The following is a 13,419-nucleotide window of genomic DNA, read 5'->3' as shown; positions in this document are numbered from 1 at the left end:
GATATGACACACTTCACCCCAAGACTCTTTTGAGAGTCTGTTGTATTTTGGATCTTAATGTTTGCTGACTCTGCTGTCTCAGGACGCCATTTTACTGCCGGCATGAACGCGTACGTAGAACGTCTCCACGATGATGTTTTTACAGGCTGTCAGAACATGTAGATGTATTTCTTGGAGGAAGTAAGAATACATTATTTTCAGAAGACAATGGACGTTCTAACATGCTAGAATCGTGAGGCAACTTTTTGAGGAGCTGCCTTGGAAGCACGGCAAAATAGCGGAGATTATCGGCGAGAGACCTACTTTTGGAAGTGGCCGAGAGAGTCCACCAGCCATGGCTTATGGTCAGTGGGCTGGACACACCTATCCGCACCAGCTGGGATTATCCTTTTTCTTCTTCTTCTAAATCAGGACCACAATGGGAAAACTTTTCATGCTGGCAGCCGTGGTCAGCCCCCACACAGAGGAGGGCTTAAACACAGCAGAACCGTGGAGGACATCTGTCCACAGGAGGATGGCATGGACCTGGACATTGTTCTCTGGCTGGTAATCACATGTGATCCATGCATGACGACTTCTTTGATGATGTGGACTTTACATATTTAAACTCGGAAATAATTCTGCAAGTGGGTGAGTGCCCTATTCAGTTTTTTTTCTCCTTTTGTATTTTGCTCCCCTCAGTGGAGTTGGTAGGCTTTGTCAGTTTTATTTTACTTTGACAGTCTGTCAGATTTTTGGATCTATGTGTGCAGAGTCTGCTGTCTACTAGAGCAAAACGCTGTTTTAACACCATTATAGCGCCTGCCGTGAACATGCACAGGGAACTTTCCACTGTTTTTCAGGCTGCCTGATCATAGATGTATTTCTTAGAATTTTCAGTTATACTGATGACACCACTTATAGGCGTACACAAAGCTGAGCCTCTAGCAGAGACTATTTTTAACGGGCTGCAATCATGACAAATGGATGTGCATATGCACTAAGCCTTCTCACGGGAGAGCGGTTACTGCTTTTATCGTGACTGCATCAAAATTAAGTTATCACTTAAAAACGAGTCATCATAACACAGCATCACACTTATTTAAAATTTGCAATTAATCTGCAGCTCCATTCTTAACGTTAGGAGCTACATTCCATTCAACAGCGCACTGGTACATTTCCTCAAAGCTACATAAATGCTGTCGGAAACACTCGGAAAAAGGAGTACTCACGAGTACTCTGTTTTCGGCAGTCTCTGTAGCTGTTTGTTGGTAATGCTGTATACTGTGAGACCAGTCACAAAAGTGCACAAAGTAATCCCGTTGCATCATCGGATGGTCACTAACAGCCTAAATCTAAGTTATGATTTCTGTGACATGTCATTTAATGAAATGAAACAGTTATCTAGTTCCACAAATGCTTCCCCTACCTCCGCACCTATAAAAAATATATATATATAATTCCAACAAAAGTGAAAATGTGAGCTATATTGTTTTTCCATAATAATTTGTGTACTGGCGAGTAGCTGCAACTTATACTCTGGCGTGACTTGTATACTGAAAAATCACATATAAATAGAAGACAAATTTCATACTGATTAAAGTTGAAATTCATCAGACATTTATGAATATTTATTAGGTTTTTATAAATCTTAATGCTTTCATGATTCATTAAATGTGCCTAAAACATTTGCACAGTACTGTATATTAAATCTTAAGTTTAGTCACATTAAATGTGCGCACTTCTTGGTATAATTACTACAGTAACTGAGTTGGAAAATCATTTTGGAAAACTGCAAAAAAAATTTAAGCAATGATCTGAAATTGTACCGATTTTAAATAAGTTGTTGTGATGTACTTAATATGTATGTACACAATGTAATCTGGACACTGTTCCATTTCATATTAATCAGTGTATCTTGCAGAAATCCATTTCAACATAAATGTTGTCAAATGTTGAAACTGATCACATCCTGGACAGTCCAGCATCATTACCTTCACTGAATTAATGATTTGTATTGAACAAATGACATCCCTCTTTGGTTGATATAATTTACAGCCCTAATTTTTAAACTGGTTTATATGTCAAACAACAGTGTATGTTTTCTGTGTGTACATCTTGAAAACATCTTATTTCACCCAATGTACAAACAAATAAATATGGACATAATCAACTGTACAATAGCTGCCCCACTACTCATTGATTTTTCTTTTTTTTTCCTCAAACAGAGATCACACTTAACCCTCCTTAAATATCAGTAGTTCTCGGTTCACTCTATTAAAGTGGGGTTTCACTTTCACCAAGATCTGTAAACCATCCTTTGCCTTTTGGCTCAGAATCTTCCCATCCTGCTTACATAACACCAGCGTCAACAGACATCGCAACCTCATCGAGACCTGATTGTAACATCCATAGGAAATGACACACACTTATACAACCCCTGGCAAAAATTATGGAATCACCGGCCTCGGAGGATGTTCATTCAGTTGTTTAATTTTGTAGAAAAAAAGCAGATCACAGACATGACACAAAACTAGTCATTTCAAATGGCAACTTTCTGGCTTTAAGAAACACTATAAGAAATCAAGAAAAAAAGATTGTGGCAGTCAGTAACGGTTACTTGTTTAGACCAAGCAGAGGAAAAAAATATGGACTCACTCAATTCTGAGGAATAAATTATGGAATCACCCTGTAAATTTTCATCCCCAAAACTAACACCTGCATCAAATCACATCTGCTTGTTAGTCTGCATCTAAAAAGGAGTGATCACACCTTGGAGAGCTGTTGCACCAAGTGGACTGACATGAATCATGGCTCCAACACGAGAGATGTCAGTTGAAACAAAGGAGAGGATTATCAAACTCTTAGAGGGTAAATCATCACGCAATGTTGCAAAAGATGGTTGTTCACAGTCAGCTGTGTCTAAACTCTGGACCAAGTACAAACAACATGGGAAGGTTGTTAAAGGCAAACATACTGGTAGACCAAGGAAGACATCAAAGCATCAAGACAGAAAACTTAAAGCAATATGTCTCAAAAATCGAAAATGCACAACAAAACAAATGAGGAACGAATGGGAGGAAACTGGAGTCAACGTCTATGACTGAACTGTAAGAAACCGCCTAAAGGAAATGGGATTTACATACAGAAAAGCTAAACGAAAGCCATCATTAACACCTAAACAGAAAAAACAAGGTTACAATGGGCTAAAGAAAAGCAATCGTGGACTGTGGATGACTGGATGAAAGTCATATTCAGTGATGAATCTCGAATCTGCATTGGGCAAGGTGATGATGCTGGAACTTTTGTTTGGTGCCGTTCCAATGAGATTTATAAAGATGACTGCCTGAAGACAACATGTAAATTTCCACAGTCATTGATGATATGGGGCTGCATGTCAGGTAAAGGCACTGGGGAGATGGCTGTCATTACATCATCAATAAATGCACAAGTTTATGTTGATATTTTGGACACTTTTCTGATGTTTAAGGATGATGAAATCATTTTTCAAGAAGATAATGCATCTTGCCATAGAGCAAAAACTGTGAAAACATTCCTTGCAAAAAGACACATAGGGTCAATTTCATGACATACGGTTAATGTCAACCAGCAGATGTGATTTGATGCAGTTGTTAGTTTTGGGGATGGAAATTTACAGGGTGATTCCATAATTTATTCCTCAGAATTGAGTGAGTCCATATTTTTTTCCTCTGCTTGGTCTAAAAAAGTAACCGTTACTGACTGCCACAATCTTTTTTCTTGATTTCTTATAGTGTTTCTTAAAGCCAGAAAGTTGCCATTTGAAATGACTTTAGTTTTGTGTCATGTCTGTGATCTGCTTTTTTTTTCTACAAAATTAAACAGAATGAACATCCTCCAAGGCCGGTGATTCCATAATTTTTGCCAGGGGTTGTATTATACACACAATAACAGAATGACACACCACGATGTGCAAAGACATCAACAACTCTAAACCACTCTGCAGCCACCGGTTGCATGTTGTGGCAGAAGTGCACCAAAATTTATGGCCTAGTACCCATTTACAGCTGGGTGGACTGGAGCAATGCAGATGAAGTGTCTTGTCTAAGGACACAGGTAACATGACCGGGAATCAAACCCAGGTCTATCAATTGGTAGTCCAACTCCTTATCCCGCTGAGATCCTAAATATAGGGCGTTATGTATTTTCATCATTAAGAATTACAGTCTCGGCCATTTTTGAGCAGTGTCTATGGACATTGTGTTGCACTTGTGGCAGAAGTGGGAGTAAGTCACCATCAAGTCACTCTCAAGTCATGAATCTGCAAGTCCCAAGTCAAGTCTACAAGCCATAATGACCACCAAGTGTTTGACAGCTGGCAGATTGATGACTTTACAGTGACTTACTCCCACCTCTGACTTGTGGCGCATGGCGATGGTTCATGGTAATCCTTTTCCCCCTCTTGTATGAGCAAGAGCAGTTGTAACTCAGCAAGATTCTACCATGAAACTGTCAAGACATCATCCAGATGCACCAGTACGTAACCACAACTTGGCATGATGCACCAAGGCAGTGCAATATTTTGAGCAATTCATGGAACATCATGACATGCTACGATGTAGTGATGAGGAATCATCAACTTTCAGACCATCTTACTGTTCATTACACGTCGTATTAAACACAGTGAAGGTGGAAACCCCCCTGAGGTGTTATGTTGCAACAAAGAATACAGTAAAAACAATTTCAAGGTTCAGAGTTGGAGTTTCTCTCTATGCCACTGGAAGGCACATCTGAAAATACATGAGGCTTTGTTTTCCCTTTATTTTGTCTCCGCCGCCTCTCAGACACCTCCGGTGTCCTGCAAAACAAACATTTTATGACTGCATCTGCTTACATATTTCCAACTACTCAAGCATGTATTGAAAATCAGTAGAATTTTAATAGTTATTGATCTGGTTTTCTTATTTAATGGTCTGCTGTACTGCATTTACCTGGCCAGCACGTCCACCGCTTTCTGCGTAGCTTTTGTCCTCTTGTGGTGGTGACCGTCCATCAATCTCTGAATCTCCAGACACTAAATTCAAAAATAAATTTGTAACAGAGTGGCGAGTGGAAGACGAGCAGTGCAACTCAAACTCAGAAGGGAATAAACACTTCCTAGCAACATGTGAATGCTCTAAACATCCCAAAATAACTGCTTCACCTGTGCTGACCACTCGGACAGTCGAGTCAACAAGCAAGATCCAAACCACAGGTGTGACAACTTGAGATGGTTAACATTTTACCATTAGCTTTTTTCAGTCCAGATGACTGCTGACCTGTTTGACATAGCACCACAGTGATCAAGTTTAATAAACTCTAGAAAATGCACGGTATGTACAAGCACAGGGCGGCACAAGAAGAAAAGGTGTCTGTTACGCAATCACCATAAACACAAACAGAACCCTGCTGCACTGTAGTAGTAAAAGTGGGAGAGAAAAGTTTCCCTCCTCACCAGGGTAAGTAAAACATTGGGTAATCTGGAACACATCCATCTGGCCTCATGTGTGTTTTCACTGTTGCTAGAGCTGATGTAATAGGTCTTTTTTTTCCAGCACCGCCACAGAGTAAGGGGGGAAATGTCAAGTGTGTGTGTATGTGTGTACCATTGTTCTGTGTGTTTCTGCTGTTTCTTATTATCATGGCATTATCTCTGTGTAGCTCAGGTTTTCCACTTTCTCAGTCAGGAGATCAGATGCCCTCATGAAGACTGCTGCAGAAAACGTCCTGTCACATCTGTTCCGTCAGGGTGCTTCAGAAAGGTTAGCGGACAGGCGGCATACAAGAGTGAGAACTGATGCATCCTGTCACACTTGGACCCCTCTCTATAGAGCGACTCAACAACAAAACAACATAGCAACCGAGCCTCTTCACTTACAGGCACGTTGTGACTTGGAAACAGAAACCTAAGGTTACTAGGGGGCGCCATGAAAGTCATTCTTCATCACTTAAGACATATAATCTTGTTGATGTCAAATCGTTTGAAGATAAACACACAACAAAGCCAACTAAAACATGACTATTCCTTACTCAGCACATGTTTCCTGAAAGGACATAATGGCGTTGTACTTTAATTAGGAGCACGGTTGCGTTGACTGACAACAGCTGGCAGATTTCCAAAGTTGTGTTGACCATCTTTCAGGCTCCAAGCAGACTGAAAAAGCAACCGTGACTCTGTATGGTATTTTTACATCGGGGGTTGCGGCTCAGCACCTTTCACCCGTCCAAGATTGGCATACGACTATGACAGCGCCAAGCCTGTGACCGGACAGTGGAAATAGCATGTCTCAAAATGACAGGGACTCTTTGTGTGTGTGTGTGTGTGTGTGTCAACAGGCCGTTCATCCTCTCTGGAGTGTCGTGTGTGTGTGTGTGGTCACACCTCCTGACACTTGACCTTTATATAAAATCTCCAAAATAGCTTTGCAGAAACAATTCCATAGTTGATGTAAACAACAATTACTCCATACTGCATTTTTTGATGTGCATGTTCAGGTTGGAAGAGAGCTGCACTTGTGTTCACAATAATAGTGTGTTTTTAAAAAGTGGGTATCTCTCAGAACTCTTATAATAGGTTTTATTTCCATACATGCAAATGCATTGGGAACACTGCACACAATTTTCCAAATCAAAACGAAGAAAATTTTATTAAATTTATTACTTTATAGAAAGTGAAGGAAAAGTCATATTAGGCTGTTTAAAAAATAGCAGCATCTTCATTGTGCTTTACAAACTCAAACATATTCTGTATAAACTGAAAAATGCTTGAAGATTGATCTTTCCTGTGAATCACTGAACTAATATTTAGTTGTATAACCACTGTTTCTGAGAACTGCTTCACATCTGTGTTGCATGGAGTCGACCAACTCCTGGCACCTGTGAACAGATATTCCAGCCCAGGAAGATTGGACTGCATTCCACAATTCCTCTGTATTTCTTGGTTTTACCTCAAACAACATTTTTGATGTCTCCCCACAAGTTTGCTCTTGGATTAAGTTCTCAGGATTGGGCTGGCCACTCCATAATGTTAATCTTGTTGGTCTGGGAACAAGATGTTGCGTAGTTGCTGGTGTGTTTGGGGTTGCTGTCTTGTTGAAAAACCCATTTCAAGGGCATTTACTCTTTGGCATAAGGCAACATGACCTCTTCAAGTATTTTCAAACTGATCCATGATCCCTGGTATGCGATAAGTAGGCCTGACACCAGAGTATGGGAAACATCCCCATATCATGATGCTTGCTCCATCAGGCTTCACTGTCTTCATAGTGTACTGTGGATTGAATTCAGTTTTTGGGGGTCATCTGACAAACCGTCTGTGACTCCTAGACCAAAACAGAACCATCTTGGCTTAACCAGTCCAAGACATTGGGCATTGCACTGTTTCTCTTGAGATTGGTCAATATATTCGTTGGCAAATTGTAACCTCTCTAGTACTTCAGTACAGTCTTTATTTTCAACAGTGGGACTTTGTGGGGGTTTCTTGGCCATAGGCTGGCTTCACATAAGTATCCTCTAATCGTAACAGTACTCACAGGAAACTTCAGACCTCCTTTGACTGCCCTGGAGTTGATCATTGGCTGAGTCTTTGCCATTATTGCTATTCTTTGATCCATTTGAATGGTGGTTTTCCATTTTCTTCCACATCTTTCTGGTTTTGGTTACTATTTTAAAGCATTTATGATCATTTTAGCTGAGCAGCTGATTACGAATTTTCTGCATTTCTTTGTTTCCCCTCTCCAATCAACTTTATAATCAAAGTACGCTGTTCTTCTTAACACTGTCTGGAACAACCCATTTTACTCAGATTTTCAGAGAGAAATGCACTACAACCAGCATGTGCAACATCTGCCACCTTCATCTTTGAATAAGAGCCACCTGTTTGACACCAGTTTTTTCACACAAAAAAATGCATACACTATTTTTTAACCTAATATTCTTTTTTCTTCACTTTTTTGTAAAGTAATAGCAAATTTGATATATTTTCTTCATGATTTGATTTGGAATACAGTGTAAAGCGTTCTCAATGCATTTGCCTGTATGGCAATAAAAGCCATTATAAGGATTCTGAGTTTTGTTTATTTATTTTTACGCACTGCTTTTATTTTGTACACAACTGTAAGAGCAAGCTCACAAAGTGAGACCCCCCATGCTGCCACAATAACTGCTTGCATGTATTGTATAGCAGTGGTAGAAAGTCTGATTGAATACACAAATTGACAGAGTGTTCAACTTCTGAAAAACCCAGCAGGTCTAGCTATACCAAGCCCCAGCTTCTGGCATGGAAAAATTAAGCAAAGACAGAAGTGGCAAATCTTGCTGTTTCCGCTTGAGCCTGGCTCCAATAGAGAATCACTCCCCATAGAGCCCCATGTCAAAATTCCTAATTTTACAGTAGAAATGAACATGTTCATAGCCTGACAGAAAAAAAAAAAAAACAGGTTTGGTTGCTGTAGCTAGATTTGCTGTTCTTGACAACTATATGGGGGTGTGTGAAATTGTTTTTATTTTTCTTAAATAACTCATTGGTTTAAACTATTGTAAGCCATAAAGTTATTATGAATAATTATGGACATGGTTAGTTGAGCAACAGTTGTGTGCTGGACTAAGGGCCGCACTAACAGTGGCTGCTAGCTGCTGTGAACTCGACCCTGTTGACCTGACTGTTTGTCCTTTCTGGCCAGGTTATTACAAGTTACCTGAGATAATATGGTTTGCTGTGCAGTAAATGCTACTGACAAACAGTCTAACAAGTCAGTGCACCAGTATTTTTCTTGAGTGAAATTTTCATATTATTTATGTTACCATCATTAGCACTAATTGGCAGGAGACATTAGGTCCACTGTTACTGAAGCAATATGCCCGTGATATGTTGTAATACCCACACCTAAGCCACCCAGTATGAAATCCACTACCTCGTCCCCTTTTAGCCTAAGCTTAGCTTGTGTTTTGCACACCAAGTAGGGGGAGGGGGGCGTGTATTAGATCTTCATTCTTCCCACCCAGGTCTGACCTATGGCTCACCTCTAAACCCATTCATGAGTGTTGCCAGGGGGTAGACGGCATCAGACACTGCCAAGATGTTAGCATTTGGAACAAACCTATTTGTGCTTCAAACCTGCTCCTTAGAAAACCTATGGGTGATGTCGTAGGTTTGTCAAGTATATACAGAGTCTATGTCTGTACAAGTAATATGACATATGATTTAAATATATATATATATATATATATATATATATATATATATATATATACACACACACACACACACATACAGCTGTGCTCAAACGTTTACATACCCTGGTAGAAATTTTTTTTTCCCATTTTTCAGACAATATGAAAGATAACAGAACAAACTTTTTTTTCACTCATGGTTAGTGGTTGTGTATGTGTGTATATCATTTATTGTCAAGTAACTGTGTTTACTCTCTTTAAACAAAAAGACAACAGAAACTACCCAAATGACCCTGATCAAAAGTTTACATACTCCCGTTCGTAAATACAGTGTATCGCCCCCTTTAATATCAATGACAGCTTTGAGTCTTTTGTGGTAGTTGTGGGTGAGGATCTTTATTTACCCTGTTGTTAAAGCTACCCATTCTTCTTGGAAAAAAAAACCTTCAGTTCCTGGTCTGTCTTGCATGAACTACATGTTTGAGATCTCCCCAGAGTGGCTCAATGATATTGAGGTTAGGAGACTGTGATGGCCACTCCAGGCCTTCACTTTATTCTGCTGTACCCAATGCCATTCAACTTGGCCTTGTGTTTTGGATGGTTGTCATGCTGGAACGTTCAAGTACGTCCCATGTGCAGCTTCCAGGCTGATAGGTGCAAATTTTCTTCCAGTATTTTGTGATAACATGCTGCCATAAATTTCAACCAAATTTCCTGTGCCTTTGTAGCTCACACATCCCAAAAATATTAGCAATCCACCTCTGTGCTTTACAGCAGGAAGGGTGTACCTTTTATCATAGGCCTTGTTGACTCCTCTCCAAATGTAACATCTATGGTTGTGGCCAAAAAGTTCAATTTTAGTCTCATCACTCTAAATAGCTTTGTTTTCTGTGCTGTGTGGCGTATTGTAAGTGGGATACTTTGTGGCATTTGTGTAGTAATGGCTTTCTTCTGGTGACTCAACCATGCAGCCCATTTATCTTCAAGTGCCTCCTTATTGTGCATCTTGAAGCAGCCAGAGTCCTGTATTTCAGCTGAAGTTATTTGTGGGTTTTTCTTTGCATTCCTAACAATTTTCCTGGCAGTTGTTGCTGAAATTTTTGTTGGTATGCCTGACCGTGGTTTGGTTCCAACAGAATTCCTCATTTTCTACTTTTAATTTAGAGTGTGAACACTGCTGATTGGCATGCTCAGTCCCTGGATATATTATTATATCCATTTCCTGTTTCATACAGTTCAATTACCTTTTCTTTGACAAGTCTTTTGCTTTCCCTATGACTCAGAAACCAGAAACATCAGTGCAGCACTGGAGGAAAGATGCAAGGGTCTGCCAGGAGCCCAGAAACTCACCGACCTTTTACACACAGAATTACATGCAAACAGGTCACAGGTGAGGATGGTTACCTTTTGTAGCCATTCAAACCCATTTGTGTCAACCTATGTGCATGTTATCAGGCCAGAATCACCAGGGTATCTAAACTTTTGATCATCATCATCATTTAGGTAGTTTCTGTTGTCATTTTGATTTAAAAAGAGTAAATAGTTGTTTGACAATAAATGGCTTCACATAACCACTAACCATGAGTGGGAAAAAAAAGCTTGTGTTATCATTCATATTATTTGAAAAATGGCCAAAAAAATAATAAAAAAAAATTCTGCCAGGGTATGTCAACTTTTAAGCACAGCTGTGTGTGTTTTTTATATATATATATATATATATATATATATATATATATATGTATATATGTGTGTGTGTGTATATATGTGTGTGTATGTATATATATGTGTGCGTGTGTAAAAACACAACAAAAGTCTGATTATTCCCATTAAGAATGTTGCACCAGCATTCTTTCTTAGTGTATATCATCACATTGTGCACTACCATTAGGTCAAATTTCCCTGAAATCCAACTGGTTTCGGAGTCCCACTTACAAGCCTCTTGGTCTCAAGCCTCCTCCATACACCCCAAACTTTTTTATTTTTTTTATTTTGGAGGGGATATAACAACACAGTAAGCACCAAATCAGCTGCTGGTGGGGGGAAAAATGTGTTTACCTTTGTCATGTTCCTATAGGCCTGCTTCATCTGACCCTGGGTCATCTCCACACTTCCTATTAACTGCAGGGTGTCTGCGACCTCAGCACTGAAATCACCAAATGTAGATCTCTTGAAAGTGAGAGAAGCTCTCTGGATCTCTGCGCATCTCTGCAACGGCACATTACGCCTACATAAATCATCTCTTGCTGTTACAAAACAGTCACACCCCATTTTGGATGTGGAATTGTTGCATTTCTCACAATGCTTTTTTGCTATGCCCTTGTCTGAAGAAGGAAAATATTGATCATGAAAATATGCTGTGGATTTCAAAATTGCTTGGTCAAAAACATAAGAAGGCGAAGGACACTTGAATTCCTGGAGTGCATAAGTGTAGTGACACTATATGGTTGTTTGCTTGTACCTCTTTTTGCCCGTTGGTGAGGAGGAAGCGACAGAAATCATCCTGAGTGGCAAGAAAGGTTGCATTGTGTGGCCCTACACAGTTCTTGTACCCACTTAGACTTTGCTCAAAGTACTGACCTGCAGATTCTAAAGATAAGGGAAAACCAAAAATAAAAACTGTGAATCTTATTTGTAGCATATGTTAGAAATGATCCTGAAAATAATTTCCTCCAAAAACACAGTGCTGGTTTCTTTGACATACATATTCTATTTTTAATAACTTCTCAGTGGAGTGGGTCACATTGTTGCCATGCATCATGCTTGTAATAACAGTTTCCATCACATTTTAAACAGTTTGACATATGTGAAGACAATGACTGATTCGTCCTTCATCTAAAGGGCTGGTTGCACCAAGCTAAGGCCTGTAAATAGACTCACCATTGTGGTGGGGCTCTGGCGCAGCAGAAAGTACAAGGGCCAGGTTGTGGGAGATTTCAGCCACCTCCAGGTCTCCTAGGCTGTGACTCAGAGCAATAGCATGAGCCTAGCAGAAAACCCCAGTGTCGTACATTAAATAACAACAGAGGTTGGGAACCTTAGTGTGGAGGATGACTTGTAAGAGAGAATCACCTTACCTTAGAGAGATTCTCAATTGATCTTTCCAGTTGACCTTTGTTCTGTTCAATAGCAGCCATATCCCTATAGACAGAGTACATCTTCTCTGATTTACCACTATCCCTCAGAAGATTCAAAGACTTTTCACACTGGTGTAAAGCCTCCTCCAGCCTGTTCTGTCTCCTATAGACTCTAAAGAGCACAAAGGGATGTAAAAAGAAGCAAACTGTGAGAGAGACAAATATTTAGTCAAGCCAAGGTACAAGGTAGGAAGGCAATTTTTCGAAACCTACACATGCTGATGTTCTAGTAGTCTAGGGCATCAAAAAAGCTTATTCACAAGCTTTAGAAATAAAATCCCAGTTTGAGCATTAGATAATTCTATTTACATTAGGTTAGGTCAAGTTTGAGAAAATGCTAATGTGCTATTACCAAATCCCAAGCAGTCTGTGATCCAGCCTTATCTCTGAAAAGTGACCATCTATATACCTCTGCAAAGTGATACATGGGTTTCGCGTTGGCCTGATCCCATCACTGACACCTCAGCAATGAGGCTTCACCCAACTCCGGAAAGTGTTTCATGTTCCTCGAGTGTCACAACTGGTGTTCAGTTATGGTGCATGCAAGAGGCCTTTACTGGCTGTTCACTGCTCATTTGACATAAAGACATTCCACTGGAACCCAAGGATTCTAATAACACCCACTCATTGACTTAGCTGACTGGCCAGCATCCAGTTCTCAAAGCCATAAGACAGGAAGCAACAGGACTCTAAAGACTTGGACAGCCGTCCTCCTACTAAGATATTGGGTGTGCCGTACACCTCTGTCCAGTGACCTCATTATTCCATTGGCTCTTCCCATGAGCAAGCTGAACTTCGGACACTTTTGGTAGCCATCAACAAGCTTCTGGCATAATTTTGGCTGGATATTTGACCACTCTTCTTGCCAGAATTGGTAGAGGTAATTTAAATTGGTTGGTTTCCTGGCACATATCCAACTTTTAAGCAGAGTACACAAATTTTCAATAGAGTTTGAGGTCAGGGCTTTGGGAAGGCCATTGCAGAAGAGTAACGTTAGCTTGCTTTATCCAAGCCACAACCAGTTGGATGTGTGTGTTTTGGATCATTGTCCTGTTGGAACACCCAATTATGGCCATGTTTCAACCGTTGAGTTGTTGATTTCAGGTGACGTTAAAGA

At 40.0% G+C, this 13,419-nt stretch overlaps 1 protein-coding gene and 1 long non-coding RNA gene across 2 annotated transcripts in view; both read right to left on the bottom strand.

Moving 5' to 3' along the window:
• Positions 1 to 2,049: 2,049 nt before the first annotated feature.
• Positions 2,050 to 2,515, bottom strand: LOC117515832. The gene is made up of 2 exons (XR_004562237.1): positions 2,294 to 2,515; positions 2,050 to 2,225 (listed from the first exon to the last, which is right to left on the bottom strand). It is a non-coding gene; the product is annotated as an uncharacterized LOC117515832 (long non-coding RNA).
• A 1,325-nt stretch (positions 2,516 to 3,840) lies between these two features.
• Positions 3,841 to 13,419, bottom strand: part of ttc23 (tetratricopeptide repeat domain 23) — a 35,437-nt gene continuing 25,858 nt past the window's right edge. Inside the window, exons 7-12 of the mRNA XM_034176566.1 lie at positions 12,243 to 12,414; positions 12,046 to 12,151; positions 11,627 to 11,754; positions 11,224 to 11,373; positions 4,950 to 5,032; positions 3,841 to 4,816 (exon numbers count right to left, since the gene is read on the bottom strand). Of these exons, the coding sequence (XP_034032457.1) occupies positions 4,702 to 4,816; positions 4,950 to 5,032; positions 11,224 to 11,373; positions 11,627 to 11,754; positions 12,046 to 12,151; positions 12,243 to 12,414 (754 nt within the window). The 3' untranslated portion in view covers positions 3,841 to 4,701. The remainder of the gene's footprint in view (positions 4,817 to 4,949; positions 5,033 to 11,223; positions 11,374 to 11,626; positions 11,755 to 12,045; positions 12,152 to 12,242; positions 12,415 to 13,419) is intronic.

The sequence above is a fragment of the Thalassophryne amazonica genome, chromosome 8 (genome assembly GCF_902500255.1).
Source record: "Thalassophryne amazonica chromosome 8, fThaAma1.1, whole genome shotgun sequence".
NCBI classification, from domain to species: domain Eukaryota; kingdom Metazoa; phylum Chordata; class Actinopteri; order Batrachoidiformes; family Batrachoididae; genus Thalassophryne; species Thalassophryne amazonica.
The sequence above is the reverse complement of the archived record's forward strand: the minus strand, read 5'-3'. Positions and strand labels throughout refer to the sequence as shown.